General features: G+C 39.9%; 2 protein-coding genes across 2 annotated transcripts in view; one reads left to right on the top strand and one right to left on the bottom strand.

Annotated features, from left to right (window-relative positions):
* Positions 1-15,311, bottom strand: part of Slc9b1 (solute carrier family 9 member B1) — a 49,046-nt gene extending 33,735 nt beyond the window's left edge. The window contains exons 1-2 of the mRNA XM_045143529.1: positions 15,243-15,311; positions 9,424-9,592 (exon numbers count right to left, since the gene is read on the bottom strand). Of these exons, the coding sequence (XP_044999464.1) occupies positions 9,424-9,592; positions 15,243-15,311 (238 nt within the window). The remainder of the gene's footprint in view (positions 1-9,423; positions 9,593-15,242) is intronic.
* A 3,641-nt stretch (positions 15,312-18,952) lies between these two features.
* Positions 18,953-19,544, top strand: LOC101611790 (chromobox protein homolog 3-like). Its single transcript, XM_045144142.1, has one exon. The coding sequence runs from the start codon at positions 19,041-19,043 to the stop codon at positions 19,542-19,544; it is 504 nt and encodes a 167-aa protein (XP_045000077.1). The 5' UTR covers positions 18,953-19,040.
* The last annotated feature ends 2,290 nt before the right edge of the window (positions 19,545-21,834 follow it).

Below are 21,834 nucleotides of genomic sequence, written 5' to 3'. Positions count from 1 at the left end.
TGCATTACTTTATGGCACTAGACTTTTGTTTTAGTTTTTAGTTTTTTGAGGTAGGGTCTCACTCTAGCTCAGGCTGACCTGGAATTCACTATGTAGTCTCAGGGTGACCTCGAACACATGGTGATCCTCCTAACTCTGCCTCCTGAATACTGGGATTAAAGGCGTGTGCCACCATGCCCGGCTGGCACTAAACATTTCTTATGAAATATTTGTTTCTTGTTTTCTTTCTTCTTGTTTTCTCTGTTTTAGATTCTGGCTTTGTCACCCAGGGGGGTTTCAAAGGATCCCTCTGCATCATATCATAATAACTGGGACTATTATAGCTCTACCATACCCAGCTAACAGATGGCATAAAAGTCATCACAATATGATAAGATTTTTCTCTTTTAAAATTATTTTACTTGGGCTGGAAAGTTGGCTTAGCAGTTAAGCGCTTGCCTGTGAAGCCTAAGGACCCCGGTTCGAGGCTCGGTTGCCCAGGTCCCATGTTAGCCAGATGCACAAGGGGGCGCACACGTCTGGAGTTCATTTGCAGAGGCTGGAAGCCCTGGCACGCCCATTCTCTCTCTCTCTCCCTCTGTCTGTCTTTCTCTCTGTGTCTGTCTCTCTAAAATAAATAAATAAATAAATAAAATTAAAAAAAATTATTTTACTGTATTTTAATGAGATCTTCTTAATTTTAAGTTTTTTTGCTTTTCACAATTTTTATTAATATCTTCCATGATTATAAAAAATATCCCATGGTAATACCCTCCCTTCCCCCCCCAACTTTCCCCTTTGAAATTCCATTCTTCATCATATTACCTCCCCATTTCAATCATTGTACTTACATATATACAATACCAACCTATTAAGTACCCTCCTCCCTTCCTTTCTCTTCCCTTTATATCTCCTTTTTAACTTATTGGCCTCTGCTACTAAGTATTTCCTTTCTCATGCAGAAGCCCTATCATCTGTAGCTATGATCCACATATGAGAGAGAACATGTGGTGCTTGACTTTCTGGGCCTGGGATACCTCACTTAGTATAATCCTTTCCAGATGCCCATTTTTTCTGCAAATTTCATAACTTCACTTTCTTTACCACTGAGTAGAACTCAAAATTGTATAAATGTGCCACATCTTCATTATCCATTCATCAGAGGGACATCTAGGCTGGTTCCATTTCCCAGCTATTATAAATTGAGCAGGAATAAACATGGTTGAGCATGTACTTCTAAGGAAATGAGATGAGTCCTTAGGATATATGTCTAGGAGTGCTATAGCTGGGTCATATGGTAGATCAATCTTTAGCTGTTTTACGAACCTCCACACTGTTTTCCACAATGGCTGGACCAGATTGCATTCCCACCAGCAGTATAGAAGGTTTCCTCTTTTTCCACATCCCTGCCCACATTAATGATCATTTGTTTCCATGATGGTGGCCAATCTGACAGGAGTGAGATGGAATCTCAATGTAGTTTTAATTTGCATTTCCCTGATGACTAGTGATGTAGAACACATTTTTAGATGCATATATGCCATTCGTATTTCTTCCTTTGAGAATGCTCTATTTAGCTCCATAGTCCATTTTTTTATTGGCTTGTTTGATTCCTTATTATTTAACCTTTTGAGTTCTTTGTATATCCTAGATATTAATCCTCTATCAGATATATAGCTGGCAAAGATTTTTTCCCATTTTGTAGGTTGCCTCTTTGCTTTTTTCATTGTGTCCTTTGTGGGGCAAAATCTTTGTAATTTCATGAGGTCCCAGTGATTAATCTGTGGTTTTATTGCCTGAGCAATTGGAGTTGTATTCAGAAAGTCTTTGCCAAGACCAATATGTTGAAGGGATTCCCCTACTTTTTCCTATAGTAGTTTCAGAATTTCAGGTATGATGTTAAGGTCTTTAATCCATTTGGACTTAATTCTTGTGAATTAATTCCTGTGAATTGAGAAAGAGAATCTATTTTTATCCTTGTACAGATATATATCCACTTTTCCCAACACCATTTGCTAAAGAGGCTGTCTTTTCTCCAATGAGTATTTTTGCCATTTTTTTTTTAATCAAATTATCAGGTGGCTATAGCTACCCAGACTTACATCTAGGTCCTCTATTCTGTTCCACTGATCTACATGTCTGTTTTTGTGCCAGTACCACGCTGTTTTTGTTACTATGACTCTGTAGTATAGGTTAAAATCAGGTACGGTGATACCACCAGCCTTATTTTTGTTGCTCAGTATTATTTTAGATATTCGAGGTTTTTTGTGATTCCAAATGAATTTTTGGATTGGTTTTTCTATTTCCATGAGAATGCCTTTGGAATTTTGATAGGGATTGCATTAAATGTGCAGATTGCTTTTGGTAATATTGCCATTTTCACAATATTGATTCTTCCAATCCAGGAACAAGGGATGTTTCTCCACTTTCTAGTGTATTCTGGAATTTCTCGCTTGAGTGTTTTATAGTTCTCATTGTAGAGATCCTTTACTCCCTTGTTTAGGTTTATTCCAAGGTACTTAATTTTTTTTTGATGCAATTGTGAATGGCAGTGATTCTCTGATTTCATCCTCTGTGTGTTTGTTGTTAGCATATATGAAAGCTACCGATTTCTCTATATTTATTTTGTATCCTGCTACATGGCTGTAGGCTTTGATCAGCTCTAACAGTTTGCTAGTAGAGTCTTTAGGGTCCTTTATGTATAGAATCATGTCATCTGCAAATAATGATAACTTGATCTCTTCCTTTCCAATTTGTTTCCCTTTTATGTGTGTCTCTTGCCTTATTGCTATGGCTAAGACTTCCAGAACTATATTAAATAAAAGTGGGGACAGTGGACACCCTTGTCTTCTTCCTGATTTTAGTGGAAAAGCTTCCAGTTTCCCCCCATTTAGTAATATGTTGGCTGTAGGCTTGTCATAAATAGCTTTTATTATATTGAGATATCTTCCTTCTATTCCCAGTCTCTGTAAGACTTTTATCATGAAGGGATGTTGGATTTTATCGAATGTTTCTCTGCGTCTAATGAGATGATCATGTGATTTTTGTCCTTCAACCCGTTTATGTAATGTATTACATTTATAGATTTGCATATATTGAACCATCCCTGCACCTCTGGGATAAAGCCTACTTGGTCAGGGTGAATGATCTTTTTGATATATTCTTGTATTCTGTTTGCCAATATTTTGTTCAAAATTTGTGCATCTATGTTCATGAGGGAGATTGGTCTGTAATTTTCCTTTTTTGTTCTATCTTTGCCTGGTTTTGGTGATACTGGCCTCATAGAAAAAGTTTGGTAGAATTCCTTCTTTTTCTATTTCCTGGAAAAGCTTAAGAAGAAATGGTGTTAGCTCTTCCTTGAAGGTCTGGTAAAATTCAGCAGTGAATCCATCTGAGCCTGGGCTTTTTTTAGTTGGAAGAGTTTTGATAACTGCTTGGATCTCCATGTTTGTTATAGGTCTATTTAAATGATTAATCTCATCTTGATTTAATTTATGTAGGTCATATAAATCAAAGAAATCATCAATTTCTTTCAGATTTTCATACTTTGTGGAGTATATGCTTTTATAGTATGTCTCTATGATTTTTTGAATTTCTCTGGAATCTGTTGTGACGTTACCTTTTTCATCTCTGATTTTATTAATTTGTGTCTCTTCTCTCCTTCTTTGGGTCAGATTTGCTATGGGTTTATCAATGTTGTTTATCCTTTCAAAGAACCAACTCTTTGTTTCATTAATTCTTTGGATTTTTTTTTTGTTTCTATTTCATTAATTTCTGCCCTAATCTTTATTATTTCTTCCCATCTACTGATTTTTGGTTTGCCTTGTTCTTCTTTTTCCAAGGCTTTAAGGTGAAGCAGTAAGTCGTTACTTGCGACCTTTCTAATTTCTTTTTTTTTTTAATTATTTATTTATTTATTTATTTATTTATTTATTTATCTGAGAGTGACAGAGAGAGAGAGAAAGAGGCAGATAGAGAGTGATTGAGAGAATGGGCGCGCCAGGGCCTCCAGCCACTGTAAATGAACTCCAGACGCGTGCGCCCCCTTGTGCATCTGGCTGACGTGGGTCCTGGAGAATTGAGCCTCGAACCGGGGTCCTTAGGCTTTGCAGGCAAGCGCTTAACCACTAAGCCATCTCTCCAGCCCTCTAATTTCTTAATATTGGCACTTAATGCTATAAATTTACTTCTTAGAACTGCCTTCATTGTGTCCCAGAGATTTTGGTATGTTGTGTTCTCATAATTGTTTGACTCTATAAATTTTTTGATTTCCTTCTTGATTTCTTCATTGACCCATTCATCATTTAGTAGTGTATTGTTTAGTTTCCATGATTTCATGTATGCTCTATAACTTTTCTTGCTACTGATTTGTAGTTTAATTCCATTGTGGTCAGATAGAATACAAGGAATTATTTCAATTTTCCTGAATTTGTTAAGATTTGCTTTGTGTCCTAATATATGGTGTATTTTAGAGAATGTTCCATGTGCTGAAAAGAATGTATATTCTGCAGCATTTGGATGAAATGTCCTGTATATATCTGTTAGGTCCATTCCTTCTATGACCTCATTTAGTCCAGATGCCTCTCTGTTTATTTTTTCCAGGGATGACCTGTGAATTGATGAGAGTGGTGTGTTAAAGTCACCCGCCACCACTGTGTTTGGTGTTATCTGTGACCTTAGATCTAATAGTGTTTGTTTGATGTATTTGGGAGCCCCCATGTTAGGTGCATATATGTTTAGTATTGTAATGTCCTCCTGTTGGAGTGTGCCCTTAATCAATATAAAGTGATGTTCCTTATCTTTCTTGACTAACATTGGACTTAAGTGTACCTTGTGAGATATTAGGATAGCAACACCTGCTTGTTTTCTATACCCATTTGCTTGAAACACCATTGTCCAACCTTTCACCCTAAGATAATGTCTATCCTTTGTAGAAAGGTGAGTTTCTTGGTGACAACAAATTGTAGGATCCCCCTTTTTAACCCAGTCTGCAAACCTATGTCTTTTCGTTGGGGCATTGAGGCCTTTGATATTAAGAGATATTATTGAAAGGTGTGTATTTATGTTTTCCATTTTTTCTTTTTTTGTGGTTCCGGTTCTATGTTTGGTCTCGTGTTAACTAGTATTTGAGTATTGCTTGTTTTTTCTAGGTTCCTTATATGTGTGCTTTTCCTTTTCTTCAGCATGGAGGATTCTATCAAATATTTTCTGTAGAGCTGGTTTTGTCTTCAAATACTCCTTTAACTTGCTTTTGTCATGGAATGTCTTTATTTCTCCGTCTATTTGAATGGATAGCTTTGTAGGATAAAGTAACCTTGGTTGACAGTTGTTATCTTTCTGAACTTGGAATATATCACTCCAAGCCCTTCTGGCTTTAAAAGTTTGTGTTGAATAATCTGCTGTAATCCTGATGGGCTTGCCTTTGTAGGTAACTTGATTTTTCTCTCTAACTGCTTTCAATATTTTTTCTTTTGTGTGTGTGTTTGGAAGTTTGATTATAATATGGCGATGAGAGGTCCTCTCCGGGTTTTTGTCTAGCTGGAGTTCTAAAGGCTTCCTGTATCTGCATTGGCACCTCTTTCCCAATTTGGGGGAAATTTTCTTCTATGATTTTGTTGAAGATGCCTAGTATGCCTTTGGAGTAGAATTCTTCTCCTTCTACTATGCCCTGAATTCTTATATTGGATCTTTTCATAGTGTCCTGAATATCTTGAAATTTCCACTCCTTCTTTTCTATTAGTTTGTCTTTCTTTCTCTTTCTTGGACTGTATTAGATCTGCCACTTGGTCTTCCAGCTTAGATATTCTGTCCTCTCCTTCATCCATTCTACTGGTGAGATTTTCTACAGAGTTTTTTATTTCATTAACTGTGTTCTTCATTGCTAGTAATTCTGACTGGTTTTTCTTTATTATTTCTATTTCCTTATTTATATCTTGTATTGCCTTCTTTATTTCATTAAATTGGTGTACTGCATCTTCTTTGATTTCCTGTTTGATTACTTTGGTTTCCTCTTTGATTTCTTCTTTGATTCCTTTGATTTGTTCTTTGACCTCTTTGAACATATTTACAATCATTCTTTTGAAATCTTTCTCAGGCATCTCCTCTAACTCGTTTTCAATGGAGGTCATTTCTGATGTATTAATACTTTTAGGTGGATTTATATCATCTTGCTTTTTAGTGTTTCTTGTGTTATATTGTATATATTTTTGCATCTTGGATTAAGTTAATGCTTGGATTTTCTAGCTAGCTGTGTATTCTTAGCTGTATCAATTGATTTGATGTTATATATTTTCAGGGTAGGAGCTTAAGGTGTTAGGTGTGGATTTTAAGACTCACAGAGTATCTACAATGGTGCTCCTAGGGGTTGAGTTTCCCTGCTATGGGAGTATTCAAATAGGCTGAGTGGAATAAAATACAGGTAGATTCTAAAAGTTAACTAAACACTGTACCCATTCAATCAAAAACAGCCCCAAGTATGTATGCCAGAGTAGTTATTATAACAACCAAATCCTCTATCAACATAGAAGTTAAGATTTCTGGTCTGTTGAGGGATCCCAGTCAACTTGTCACCAAGTGAGACCCTTCCCTGGTGCAATCCCAGTTACCTTGGATGATTTTGGTCTCAGTCAAGTTGCTGCGTGGGTTGTCGGGCTGCTGTTCTGATTTCTGGAGCTGGGCCCTGGCTTTTCCTGTGGGGCAAACCGAGCCTGGCAGCTGTGGCCCTGCAGATCAGCACCCCCGCTGCTGGAACTTCTGCTGCTAAAGCTGCTGCTGCTAAAGCTGCCGCTGCTGGGTCTGTCGCTGCTGGGTCTGTCGCTGCTGCTGCTGAAGGTGCTGCTGCTGGGTCCACCACTGCTGCTGCTTCTGTAGCTGCCACTGCTGGAGCTGCTGCTGGGTCTGCTGCTGATGGGGCCGTTGTCATGTGTGCCGGAGCTGCTGATGTTGCTACTGGACTCTGTTCCTGCTTGGGTTCCACTGTCGGCTCAAGTTGGCATGTCCATTCCCGGGACCGCTGCTTTGTTCGCTGGAGCTGGGCACAGGTGGTTGGGGAGGGGAGGGAGCCGCAGCTGTTCTGGTTCTCTCGCTGTTCCACGTGTTCTTCTACTTCGTGGTCTGCTCCTCCGTTGCTCACTGCCGCTCTCCCTTCACGTTTCTTGAGTTTTTGAGAGCTCCGGTGCGGGTGGAAGCTCCCTCACCTGGCTTTTCCTGCACTTGAGTCAAGTGTGGTGGCTTTCTGGTGCGCCGCCGTGGTTGCAGACCTGCCGGGGCCACTTTTGCCGGCCTGTGCGGGCTCTTGTTTCTCTGGATTTTTTCTAGTTCTCCGCTGCTGCTTCAATTTTTTATACACCTCACTTTTTAGTAAAAGTGTGTATTTTGCTTAGTATTTTTGGTCTTTTTCCCCCGTAGGCTCCTTTGGCGTGGTACCTACACTTCCATCTTAACCGGAAGTCCAATTTTAAGTTTTAAAATAACTTTTTAATAAAAATAATAGAATGATTAGCTGTCATATATTCTCAAGTTTATTTGAGATCACAGTTACATAGCAGTACTTTTTTTTTTAGTACTTTATTTACTTGCAAGCAGAGAGAGATAGGCGGGGGTGGGGTAGAGAATGAGTGTGCCGGGGGCTCCAGCTGCTGCAAAGGAACTCTAGGTGCATGTGTCACTTTGTGCATGTCGCTTTACATGAGTACTAGGAAACTGGACCCAGGACGTTAGGCTTTGCAAACACGTGCCTTAACTGCTGAGTCACCTCTTCAGCCCAACAGCAAGTTTTTGGTTTTTTTTTAAAGCAGATTAAAATTGAACTTCATATAGTTCAAATTTAACTATATCTATACTTCATGTAGTTATATCAGAAAAGGTTTATGCTGGAAGAAATAAACCTCGATTTTTGAAGAAACAAGAATAAAACACCTTATGTACAGGATATATTGGTGGACAGGCCAAGTAAAATAAGGCAGTATACATCTTGGTTCTGGCAAAGATAAACTGAGAAAAAGCCATCTTCACAGAAGAGGTTTCTGTTTAGGAAAAGTAATCACATCATAAATTTCCATGTGCCAATTAAATAGCCACCTTCACTAACTATGAATCCTAAGTATTCTTTAGGGTTTGTTTGCTTGTTTCTTTGTTTTTAATCAAGGTAGGATCTTTCTGTAGCCCAGGCTCATATAGATTTCCTTATGTACTCTCAGAATAGCCTGTAACTCACAGCAATCCTCTTACCTCTACCTCCCCAGATCTGGGATCAAAGGTGTGTGCCACCACGCCAGGTTCTTTAGATTGTAAAACAGGTGAAGTGCATATTTTAGCTATTCATTATTTTGGGCTGTATGGAACTATCAATGCAATCAAGGAGGATTTTGCCTGATTCAAGACAGGTCGTTAAAATTTATTTTCATTCTTCATTTATTAATACTTTGAAAAAGTAATATTTGAGGAGTAGAACTCTTACGTTAGAAATAAACCAGAAAATATCATTTAGTGGCAAATTGAGAACTAAGGCAGTTTATATTAACTGGTCTATTAGGTGGCCCAAGTATCTTTAGGAAATCCATACTTAGACTAGGGCTCATTTATATTTACAGCCCGAGTTTACATGATTTGTGTGGATTGATAACCCTTAAAGTCATAAAACTAGTTAAGAAGTATTCCCTCTACCAAGGAACTATACCAGGGCAATTATGAGATACTGGCTCACAACATCTCCATCATGCTCTCCTGAGGCCAGAATGCATAAAGTCTCAAAAGTAAAGCTCCAATGAATATAAATGTAACACAAAAAGTAATACCTCATGAGCAAAAGATAGAAATAACAGGATTATATACTCAAAAGCTCAGCTAACAGGACCCTAGACACTATAATATATGCATTTTATTTATTTTTATATTTTGAGGGTGTGTATATGTGGTGTGTGTGGCACATGCATGTGTGTATACATGTGTGCACCTCATGTGCATGTATGCAGAGAACAGAAAAAGATTTCAGGCCTTCTCTATCATTCTTCCACTTTATTTTCTTGAGACAGGGTTTCTCACAGAACCTGTAATAATTTGCTTTTTAGTAAGAGTAGCTGATAATTGAACCCCAGTGATCCTACTGTCTCCACCCCAATCAGGGGTTTCAGACATGCGCAGCTATGCCCAGCTGTTTCTGTTACTGTTCCATTGCTGGGACAAACACCCAACCAGAAGCAGTTTATGGGAGGAAAGTGTTTATTTCAGGATTAAAGATTCCACAGGAAGCTTCATCATGGTGGAGAAAGTTGGCCCACTTCATCATAAATCCACAACACAGAGAGAGAACACAGACAGAGCTCAAAATGGAACTGAACACACACCTAGGGCTAGACTCAAGATTTGTCCCTAACCCTGTTACACAGTCTCCAGCAGGGCTCCGTGATTGGAGACTAAGTAGGAAGCTAGCTTAATCAAAACTACCTGAGGCTATGGGACCATTTACACTAAAACCACAACACTCGGCCCTGGCCCCCACAGATACAATGCAAATTGCACTCAGTCCAACTTTAAAGGTCCCCACAGTCTTGATCAACTTAAACAAAGTCCAAAGACTCATCTGAGATCTAAGATAGTTTCTCAACTGTGAGCCCTGTAAAATCAAAACACAAATCACATATTTCCAATACATAATGGCACAGAGTAAACATTCCTATTGCAAAAAGAAGGCTTAACAAGGAGAGACTGGACCAATGCAAAATTAATAACCAGTAGGCAAACATCAAACATCTGTAGCTCTAAATCTGATATCTAGGTTTACAATTCTGCCTTTCCAGCTGGGCTGATGACAACCTGGGGAAAACTCCATCCCAAGCTGTCAGCTATCCTTGCCAGTCATTGCATTGTCTTTCCATCAGCTCCATAGTCTTACTAGGTCTCCATACAAGAATTTCAACCTTCCTTAACACTGTCACATCTCAGGAGCTCTGAGAAACTGGGTACTTTATGACCTGCTCCCCTAACTCCAAAACTCATAGCAGAGGATGATGGCTCACTTTATCATAAATCCATATCAGAGAGAGAGAGGGGGGGGGGAGGGAAGGAGGGAGGGAGGTAGGGGGGAGGAAGAGAGAGAGAGAGAGAGAGAGAGAGAGAGAGAGAGAGAGAGAGAGAGAGAGAACACAGCCAGAGCTTAAGCTGTCTCTGGTCACCTACCTAGGGCTGGACTCAAGATCTGCCCTCAGTTCCACACCACCTTCTAGACACTAAAGTAGGAAGCTTAATCAAAAATATGCGAGGGCTGGAGACATGGCTCAATGGTTAAAAGTGTTTGTTTGCAGAGCCTGAAAGCCTGAGGTTGATTCCCCAGTACCCACATAAAGTCAGATGCACAGGGTGGCACAAGCTTCTGGAATTTGTAGTGGCTGGAGGCCCTGGTATGCTCATTTTCTCATTCTCTCTCTCTCTGTTTATAAATAAATAATAAATAAAGCTGGGCATGGTGGCACATGCCTGTAATCCCAGCACTTGGGAGGAAGAGGTAGGAGGATCTCTGAGAGTTCAAGGCCACCCTGAGACTACACAGTGAATTCCAGGACAGCCTGAGGTAGAGTGAGACCCTAACTCAAAAAAAAAAAAAAAAAATCTGAGGCAGCCTGGTGCACACCTTTAATCCTAGCACTTGGGAAGCAGAGGTAAAAAGATCACTGTGAGTTTGAGGCCAGCCTGGGACTACAGAGTGTGTTCCAGGTCAACCCGGGCTAACATGAGACCCTATAAATAAATAAAGTGCCAGAGGCTATGGGGGCCATTTACATTAAAACCACCCAAGGGTCTTATACATAGCACTGGGGATCTTAACTCAGATCTTTAGCTTGCACAGAAAGCAATCTTACTCACTAATCCAGCTGCCTCAAAATATATAAAGGAAGCCGGGCATGGTGGCGCACGCCTTTAATCCCAGCACTCGGGAGGCAGAGGTAGGAGGATCGCTGTGAGTTCGAGGCCACCCTGAGACTCCATAGTGAATTCCAGGTCAGCCTGGGCTAGAGTGAGACCCTACCTTGAAAAACAAAAACAAAAAAAAAACAAAACAAAAAAAACCCAAAATATATAAAGGAAAAAAAATTAAAAATTGGAGATGAAAAAATAATTGAAAGTAATGCAGAAAAATTAAATGGAATACCTATAAAAATTAAAATGAAGCTGATATTAGAGATGAGTCAATACCTTAAATGCAGGTTAAACACATCTGAAGGGAGAAATATAACAAAGTGATATAAAGAAATTATCTACAGTATAGTGAAAACAAAGAAAAATAAGGTCAGAAAATGAAAGATTTAGATAATGGAATAGGTTAAAATATGCCCAATAATAGCTCCAGACACAAAATACATAGAATAAATGAGACAAAAGACTTGAGAAGGTAAGTGGCTTCAAAGTTTATAGAATTGACTACAGCCATAATCAATTCTGTAAAAATAATTGGACATTTAAATACAATTTTAAAATATTTAATTAATTTATTTATTTGAGAGAGGAAGAGAGAAAGAGAGAATTGGTGCACGAGGGACTCTAGCCACTGCAAATTAACTCAGACACATGTGCCACCTTGTGTATCTGGCTTTACGTAGGTACTGGGGAATCAAACCTTTGCCTTTGACTTTGCTGACAAGTGCATTATATATATTATATTATAGATATTATATATATTGCTGGCAAGTTCCATTTTATAGATTTAAAAATTATATTTATTTAGGAAACAAGTCAGAGCCATATCCAAACATAAGCCCGCTCTCTCTCCATTATCAAGCTACCACCAATCGTGGGCTACAAGAGGGCCTATGCCTATTAAATTCTCTATAAAAAAGTAAGGGTTGGACTGGAGAGATGGCTTAGCGGTTAAGCGCTTGCCTGTGAGGCCTAAGGACCCCAGTTCGAGGCTCGGTTCCCCAGGTCCCACGTTAGCCAGATGCACAAGGGGGCGCACGCGTCTGGAGTTCGTTTGCAGAGGCTGGAAGCCCTGGCGCGCCCATTCTCTCTCTCCCTCTATCTGTCTTTCTCTCTGTGTCTGTCGCTCTCAAATAAATAAATAAAAATTAAAAAAAAAAAAGTAAGGGTTATCTCATTTGTCGGGTGCACACTTTACTCTCTGTGGGAGAATCTGCTTCTCTTTTTCAGATAGATGCAGATCCTAAGGAGAGAGCCACCCTATCATACCTAAAAAGGGCCCCGGCTGAATCTAAGAACAATTGGTGAAACAAGCAAGGGTGCTGTTTTCCTGGAGAACCGGGTACCAGCACAAGGGGGGAAGGAGATCAACACAGAGAAAAATCAACTCCTACCAAATCAGAGATCCAGAGACCCAGAGGCCCCCAACACCTCGTCAATGAAGCAGAGAAAAAATGATCCCAACATGGCTCAGGGAAATTTTGCGAAAGAGGGGGCAGAAAGAATGTCAGAGCCACAAGTTGGGTCATGATATGCAGAGACATTTATCCTACCCATAACTGTGGGCTAACTCCACAATGCATGACCCATATACCTCAACAAGGAGGGGCTAGGGGTAGGGGGTAGGACATGGATGAACCTAACAATGGTAACAAATTGACTGTATTCGCTGAGTACAAAACTAATTAATAAAAAATATTTATTTATCAAATACAATTTTGAGATAAATTGCATACTTGAAAATACAAAAAAGTAAAATCTTAAAGAATCCAGAGAAAGAAACATAGTGATTGCTATAATGGATTTTGTAATGATGGAAGCAGTTTTGGAGGTGGTGGAAGCTACAATGATTTTGGCAATTACAACAATCAGTTTTCAAATTTTGGACCCATGAAGTGAGGAAAGTTTGGAGGCAAAAGCTCTGGCCTTTATGGCAATCGAGGCCAATACTTCCAGCAGCAGCAGTAGCTATGGCAGTGGCAGAAGATTTTAATTACTGCAGGGAAACAAAGCTTAGCAGGAGAGGAAAGCCAGAGAAGTGACAGGGAAGCTACAGGTCACAACAGATTTCTGAACTTAGCTAAGCACAGTGGTGGCAGAGCCTAGCTGCTACAAAGAAGACATGTTTTAGACAAAACTCATGTTTGGGCAAAAAATACTTGAGGACTGTATTTGTGATTAATAGTATAACAGGTTAGTTTAGTTTCTGTTCTGTGGAAAATTTAAGAATTAATTAATTAATTTTTTTTTTGGTTTTTCTAGGTAGGGTCTCACTCTAGCTCAGGCTGACCTGGAATTCACTATGTATTCTCAGGGTGGCCTTGAACTCATGGCAATCCTCCTACGTCTGCCTCCTGAGTCGTGGGATTAAACATTTAGCCAACATGCCTGGCTAAATGTAAGGTTTTAATATAGACTTTTTTTTTTTTAACCCATGCTGTTGATTGCTAACAGTAATAGTCTGATCATGACACTGAATAGACATGTTTTTTTTTTTTTTTTTTTGGTTTTTCGAGGCAGGGTCTCACTCTGGCTCAGGCTGACCTGGAATTCACTATGCAGTCTCAGGGTGGCCTAGAACTCACAGCGATCCTCCTACCTCTGCCTCCCGAGTGCTGGGATTAAAGGCGTGCGCCACCACGCCCGGCTTGACATGTATTTTTTTAAATGTGCTGTATAAAGTTAGTGTACTCTCTGGCCATCTTGGTAAACTTCCCCAACAGTGTGAAGTCAGAATTACTTCAGGGAAGTGCAAAGTTGACTTGAAATTTATTTACAGCTGCTTGGGTGGAGAAGCCATTGTCTTCAGAAACCCTGGTGTAGTTGAACTGACAGCTGTTATGACCTTGCTAATTTCACCACTGGAAAGGGTGACCCAAGCAGTCAGTTATTTGATTATAAATGATTGTTGGCACATCCTGTGCAATATCTAAATTGAATAATGGTACCAGAAAAAATGGTAACATTGGAATGAAGCTTGTATATCATTCATTATCATGTATAATCAATAAATGATTTAATTCTCATGAATGAAAAAAAGAAACATAGATTATCTACAACTGAACATTAGACTAGACACTTAATTCTTCCAAAAGGAAAGGAAAGATATGAAATGAAGTATAGACATAAGATAAATAACCAATAATAAATTCTGCAGCCTGTTAAACAGTCATTCAAGCAAAAGACAAATAGAAAATATCATCACCTACATCTAAGCACACCAGCTATTTTTACTGGGGAAAAGCTATTAAAGATATTTTAGAAGTATGACTTGGATAAAAATGGAAGGAAAGAGGTACAAAGAAATTTATGACCATGTAGGTTGCCTATATAAATGTTGACTATGTGACACATTATTAATAAACTGATTAGGGAATATAAAAGTAAGGGGAGGAGGAGACTTCCAACAGTGGTGATGTGACTACGTTGGCATTTTTTTCCATATCCAAAAGTAAATATTAATCTACATATAAATTAAAAAAAACAACCTCTCTGGGATGCAGAAGATTGAACAAAGTTAGTTAACACTCAGCTGGGCATGGTGGTGCACGTCTTTAATCCCAGCACTTGGGAGGCAGACATAGGAGGATCACCATGAGTTCAAAGCCACCCTAAGACTACATAGTGAGTTCCAGGTCAGCCTGAGCTACAGTGAGACCCTACCTCAAAAAAAAAAGAGGGCTGGAGAGATGGCTTAGCGGTTAAGCGCTTGCCTGTGAAGCCTAAGGACCTCGGTTCGAGGCTCGGTTCCCCAGGTCCCACGTTAGCCAGATGCACAAGGGGGCGCACGCGTTTGGAGTTCGTTTGCAGAGGCTGGAAGCCCTGGCATGCCCATTCTCTCTCTCTCCCTCTATCTGTCTTTCTCTCTGTGTCTTTCGCTCTCAAAAAAAAAAAAAATAAATAAATAAAATAAAAAAAAATACGGCTGCAGTGTTTCTTTTAATAGAAAATATGTGTTAAGAGAGATGGCTTAGTGGTTAAAACCACTTGCTATGCACATGTAACAACTTGAGTTCATATCCTCAGAACCTAACTAAAGTGGGACACAAGCAGTGCACACATCTCTAATCTCAGCATGCCTACAGCAATGAGGGGCAGGGTTAGGAGAATCCAGAAGCTCATGGGCCAGGTAACCTGGTACGTGCAATGGCAAACAAGAGAAACCTTACGTGTTGGTTTGATTCAGGTGTCCCCCTAAAACTGTGGTGTTTTGAATGCTAGGTTCCCAACTGATAGAGACTTGAGAATTAATGCCTCTTGGAGGCAGTGTATTATTCGGGGCAGGCTTATGGGTATTATAGCCAGTTTCCCCGTGCCAGTGTTTGGCACACTCTCCTGTTGCTGTTGTGTACCTGATGTTGGTCAAGATGTAATGTCCACCCTTTCCTCATGCCATTGTTTTCCCTGCCATACTGGAGCATCCCCTCGAGTCTTTAAGCCCAAATGAGGCCCTCCTTTGTCTCCCAAAAGCTGCTCTTGGTTAGGTGATTCCTGCCAGCAATGAGAACCTGGCTGCAACAGTAATGTTGATACTGAGGAGTGGTGTCATTTGCTGCTAGACACCTGACTGTGTTGCTTTGGCCTTTTGGAGCTGATTTTCAAGAGGAATGTAGATGAATTTGAAACCTTGGCCTAAGAGATGCCTTACAGTACTTTGATTATAGCTTGATAGACTATTCTGGTCAGATTTGAAAGACCTGAATGCATTAAGAATTATGGACTGTGAGGTGTGGCTTATGAAGTTTTACCTTCATAAAGGAGCTTTGTCTGGACTGGGCTAGCAGCTGTTTGTGTGAGAGGCTTGGTGTTATGTCAGTTTCCTGAGAAGTTGTGCAGTGCTGCAGCGCATAGAAATGGACTGGCATGTGCAGAGGGATATGGTGCAGGAATGAAATCTTTGGGCTGAAACTTCTGCCTGTTCAGCTGCAGTTATATGAGAGACTACAACCTTTGAGATTGGGCCAGATGACCTGCACTGGGGCAACAGGAAGATTCTTTTGAAGGGGCCTGAGTGCTCAAGAAGTGTCCTGTTCTTCAAAGTCTGCTTTATTCCCCCATGGATTAACAAATTGACACCCTACCTGGTATTGTGGAGTATAAGAAATGCAGGAAAGAGAGGGTCATTGAGTTTGCAACACGGTCTTGTGTTTTGGAAATGGCCATGGGCAGTGTGAAGCAGGTTTACTGGATGCCTGCATGGAGACCCGGTGGAGCCATGAGGATGAACCACGGGTTGCAGTGAAGACCCAGTGGAGATGCCAGGACCACAAGATGGCTGCAAAGGAGAGATGCCAGCCCCCATGAAGTTTTCTAGGACTGTGAGTAGCCTAGGTGGAGGGGCTGAACCGGAACTCCACAGACATTGCTGGTTAGGACTATCGGACTTGGAGATTCATCACTGACTAGAGTTGTTGGACTTGTAGCTATACTGTTTGATGTTTCCCTCTTTAAATCTTGTATTGGTTGAATATTTCTTTTCTATGTCCATTGTCATCTTTTGCACCGTGAATGTTTATTCTGTGCCATTGTGGGTATTTGGGTTTTTTTTTTTTTCCTTTGTATTATGGCTCAGTTAAAAGACCGTGGATTGGGCTGGAGAGATGGCTTAGTGGTTAAGCGCTTGCCTGTGAAGCCTAAGGACCCTGGTTCAAGGCTCGGTTCCCCAGGTCCCACGTCAGCCAGATGCACAAGGGGGCGCATGCATCTGGAGTTCGTTTGCAGAGGCTAGAAGCCCTGGCACGCCCATTCTCTCTCTCTCCCTCTATCTGTCTTTCTCTCTGTGTCTGTCGCTCTCAAATAAATTTTAAAAAAATTAAAAAAAAAAAAGACCGTGGATTATGTGAATGTTTAAACATCATTAGGATTGATAAGACCTATGGGGACTTTTAAAGTTGGACTTACTACATTGTATTTTATATCCTGTATGTATATCAGTTTATGGGGCCCGGGGTGGAATGTGGTGATTTGATTCAGATAACCCTCATGAACTTAGGTGTTCTGAATGCTAGGTTTCCAGCTGGTGAAGATTTGGGAATTAATGCTTCCTGGAGGCAGTGTATTGCTGGGGGCAGGTTTATAGGTATTATAGCCAGTTTCCCCTTGCCAGTGTTTGGCATACTTTCCTGTTGTCCACCTTATGTTGGACAGGGGGTGATGTCCATCCTCTGCTCATGCCATTGTTTTCCCTGCCTTCCTGGAGCATCCCCTCTAGTCTGTAAGCCAAAATAAATCCTTTTTTTACCCCAAAGGCTTGGTTGGGTAATTTCTGCCAGCAATGCCAACCTGACTGCAACATCCTGTCTCAAAGAAGGTGAAAAACGAGAGCCAACACCTCAAGGTTATCTTCTGACTTCCACATAGGTGCTGGGGCACACACACATACCACATATATCATACACACAACACTCATACACACTTAAAAAATAAGAACACTTTGGGCTGGAGAGATGGCTTAGCAGTTAAGGCATTTACCTGCAAAGCCAAAGGACCCCAGTTCGATTCCTCAGGACCCACATTAAGCCAGATAGATGCACAAGGTGGCACATGCATCTGGAGTTCGTTTGCAGTGGCTAGAGGCCCTGGCACATCCATTCTCTCTCTCACTCTCTACCTCTTTCTCTCTGAATCTCTTGAATAATTAATCAATTATTTTTAAAAAAGAACACTGAATTGGCCAGGCCTGGTGACACCTGCCTTTAATCTCAGCACTTGGGAGGCAGAGGCAGGAGGATTGCTGTGAGTTTGAGTCCACTCTGAGTAACAAGGTAAATTCTAGGTCAGCCTGAGTTACAGTGAGACCCTACCTTGAAAAACAACAACAACAAAAAATAATAGGAATATTGAATTGAAAGCTCTAAAAATTTAAATTAAAAATTTATTAGTTATGCTTAAGAATATACTTGCACTTGTTAAAGAATCAGTAAACTTGAAGATAGAATAACAGAGGTTAATCAACTGAAAGAACAAAGAAGAAAAATTAAATAGATAATCAGAAACTTTGATATATCACAGTGTTAACAATGTATAAATAGTGGAGTAGAGAAGGAATGAGAGGGCAGAAAAGTACTAGAAGATATAATTGAAAACACTGAAAAATTTAATGAGAAAAACATTAACCAAGAAATTTCAGAAGCTCAACAATTGCCAACTATGATAAACACAAAGAGAGCCACACCCAGAAATATCATTATGTAAGTAAACCAAAGATAATGAGAAAATCATGGAGGTCGACAGAGAAATAAGATACAGGGGAACAAACTTTGAATCACAGGAACAACTCATTAGGAAAAAGTGAAAAGAAGGACAAAGGAGATATTTCAAAAGTGCAGAAAAAGTAACTGTGAAGTATAATTCCATACTCAACAAAACTAACCCCAAAATGAAGAGAAATTATAATATACCCAGATAAATAAAAATGAAGTGAATTCATTCTTGCTAAAAATACCGGCTAATATGTCCATTGAACCCATGGCCCAATGGCTGCATGTGCCTCAAGATAGCCATGAATTCTGTCCAACACAAAATTGAATACTTACTAAAACATGAGATTTTTTTCTTGTGATTATTTTTGTGACTCAGTTGCATATATTTCAAATGTGAACATTGCAGGAGACAATGTTGTGTCACAATGTCAAAAGGTTGGACTATGAGGGCCTTTACCAGTTCTGCAGGTAGAACACTTGCCACACAAACATCAGGGACTGTCTGGGTCCTTAGCACCATATAAAATTTCTAGGCCTGATGACACATGCAGGGGAGGTAGGCAGAAACAGGAAATCACTGAGATTCACTGACTACTTTGTCTAGCCAAATTGGTAAGCTCCAGGGTCAGTGTAAGAGTCTGCCTCAAACAATGAGACAGAGAGCAATAGAAGTAGACCCCCAACATTAGTATCTGGCTTCTGCAGGTCTGTGTACATACCCACATGCACCTGAATGCACATGCACCCACACACACTTGTGCTCACACACATACACACATGCAGGCATACTGCACACAGTCATATGCATGCCAAAATAAAACAAACAAAAAGAAAAGGCTGGCCCCTCAGATGAGACTAGAGCCCAGGCGCACACTCTGGAGACGCTGCAGGACCCGCGGCCCGGACCATGAGACGCAGTGAACTCTTCCAGTCTGCAGTTAGAAAAAAATGGCCTCCGATAAAACTACTTTGCAAAAGGTGGGAAAGAAACAGTATGGAAAGAGTAAAAAAGTTGAAAAGGCAGAGCCTAAAGAATTTGTGGTAGAAAAAGTACTGGATCGACATGTAGTGAATGGGAAGGTGGAGGATTTCCTGAAGTGGAAGGGATTTATAGATGCTGACAATACTTGGGAACCTAAAGAAAATTTAGATTGTCCAGAGTTAATTGAAGCATTTCTTAATTCTCAAAAGGCTGGTAAAGAAAAAGATGGTACAAAAAGAAAATCTTTATCTGACAGTGAATCTGATGATAGCAAATCAAAGAAGAAAAGAGATGTTGCTGACAAACCCAGAGGCTTTGCCAGAGGTCTTGAACCTGAACGAATAATTGGTGCCACAGACAGCAGTGGGGAATTGATGTTTCTCATGAAATGGAAGGACTCCGATGAGGCCAACTTGGTGCTGGCGAAGGAGGCGAACATGAAATGTCCTCAGATCATCATCACTTTCTAGGAAGAGGCTGACTTGGCACTCTGGCACTCTTGTCCAGAAGATGAAGCTCAATAATTGTTTGCATTGTTTTTTTATATATTTATACATATATATAAAATCTGGTCTTGGGTTTTGAATTACTGGTGTGAAAAATAACTACATTCTAATACAGATCAAGTTTGATACATTGGTTTTGAAAATATTGACAGTTGTCAGAATTTTTTTTTATTTTACTTTTTGCACCGAGAGCACTGGTTACTTTGAGCTTTCTATAGATGCTTCTTAACAGTAGAATATTTGATACCATGGTATATTTCCTCTACATTGGAAAATAGTTTTTTCTAAATGTTAGGGGAAAATTTCCAGTCAGAACTTAATTCTAACTAGTGTGAAGAAGGACCATTCTGTATTTTTTTGTTCTCTCTCTCTGTGTGTGTATGTGTGTGCATAAAATACTTACTGGAAGTGGCTTTGTTTTTAATATCCTCCTACAACATACCTCCTCCCCCCTCAAAAAAATGGATGATGAGCTGTTATTCTAAGAATTCCTAAGAAATCACTTCAGATTAAGTTCAAATTCTTCCTGAAGCCATGACCTTTGAAATTAGATGATTCTGTAGTTAACTGGATAGTTTAGGCTGGGTAATTTAAAAGGCAGCCACATCATAATTATTACCTATACCCTCACATAAATTCAATAGTATATTTGCAAAATTTTTTACTAACCAACCAACTCCTCATTCAATCAGGAAAACTAGACAAATCCCAGTTTGTTAATAGAACAAGATTTGTATAGTTCCTCTTTGAAGTCATTCCTGTGCTGAAAGTTAAAATCTGTACTAAAAAATCAGTTCATAGAATTTCTAAGGCAATGCATGGAGATGTGATCATGGTTAGAAATGGCAGTTTAGGGCCTGCTGGCACAACACTTGATACTATGAGTTCCTGACCTGCATGCTGCTTTACCCCGACTCATTCCTCACATGGAGGCTCAGTCTTTTCAGTATTTGGGTCACTGATACAGCAGAATCCAGGATAATGACTTTGTAGTATCAGAATGTTATCCAGCTGTATATTGTTTACTTTATTGTAAATAATGGTGAACAGTGGTCAATAAATAGTTTTATATTTAAAAAAAAAAAAGAAAGAAAAGGCTGGACATGCCTAAAGTGAAAGGAAGTTACTTAACAGTATCTCAGATTAATGAGGAATTTAGGTCAGGAAATGGTAAACAGAAGTATGAGCACAGATAATTATATGTATTTCTTCATTTTACCTCTTCCTTTAAGAAAAAAGCATTAGGGCTAGAGAGATGGCTTAGTGGTTATGGTGCTTGCCTGCAAAGCCAAAGGACCCAGGTTCAAATCCCCAGGACCCATGTATACCAGATGCACCAGATGGCTCATGCATCTGGAGTTTACAGCAGCTGGAGGCTCTGGTGTACCCATTCTCTCTTTCTGCCTCTTTTTCTTCCTTTCAAATAAATAAAAATAATTTAAAAAGAAGAACTTTAAAAATTTTAAGTACCTTATTCCATATGGGGACTCTATGGGTGTCTACCATGGTCTCCTACCCTGCCTATGCCAAGAAAAGTGATGGAGGGTGCTGACAACTGGGAAGCAGAAAAACAAAGCAGTGCAATGGGACAGAATATAAATGAGGTTACAAGCATGACTACTGCTGTGGTGGTCATCCTCGCCAAAGATGTTCTAGAGAGGACAGCAATGAAGAAAGGAAAACCAAGATGAGACCCAAGGTCAGCATCTACCTCAAGGTTGGCAATGCTGCAACTAATTTACATATGAAATGTTCACAGAAGCCTAAACCATAAGCTGACCACTAAAAGTAGCTGGCCCACCAGCAAAAAAAGTGTCTGCTCTGAGACTGAGCAGGGGGGTCCAAGTAAATGTGGGATTACCTCCTCTACCATTATCTGTTCCATCATCCCATAAGAAGGAACGCGGAATTCTAGCAATAAGAAATGAAAAAAGGCTCAATCTAAGGAACCTTAAGTGCTTGCTTTTTGCTTGTGATTTTCATTGTCAGCTCAGTGAGGTTTAGAATGACCATGGAAACATACTTTTGGGTATAACTATGAGAGTGTTTTCAGCAAGGCTTAACAGAGTAGAGATGACTCACCCTGAATGTGAATGGCACCATACTATGGGCTAGGGTCCTGGACTGAATAAAAAAGGTGAATGTAAGCTGAGCATCAGCATGCTTCTCTCCAGGCTTCTTGACTGCATATACTGCCTCATGCTCCTGCTGCTATGATTTCATCCCCAAGGTGGACTGTATTCTCAAACTGTTG

The sequence above is a fragment of the Jaculus jaculus genome, chromosome 2 (genome assembly GCF_020740685.1).
Source record: "Jaculus jaculus isolate mJacJac1 chromosome 2, mJacJac1.mat.Y.cur, whole genome shotgun sequence".
In the NCBI taxonomy this organism is placed as follows: Eukaryota; Metazoa; Chordata; class Mammalia; order Rodentia; family Dipodidae; genus Jaculus; species Jaculus jaculus.
The sequence above is the reverse complement of the archived record's forward strand: the minus strand, read 5'-3'. Positions and strand labels throughout refer to the sequence as shown.

Excerpts from the sequence above, each read along its gene's own strand:
- LOC101611790 (XM_045144142.1), top strand. The coding sequence starts at position 19,041 with ATGGCCTCCGATAAAACTACTTTGCAAAAGGTGGGAAAGAAACAGTAT.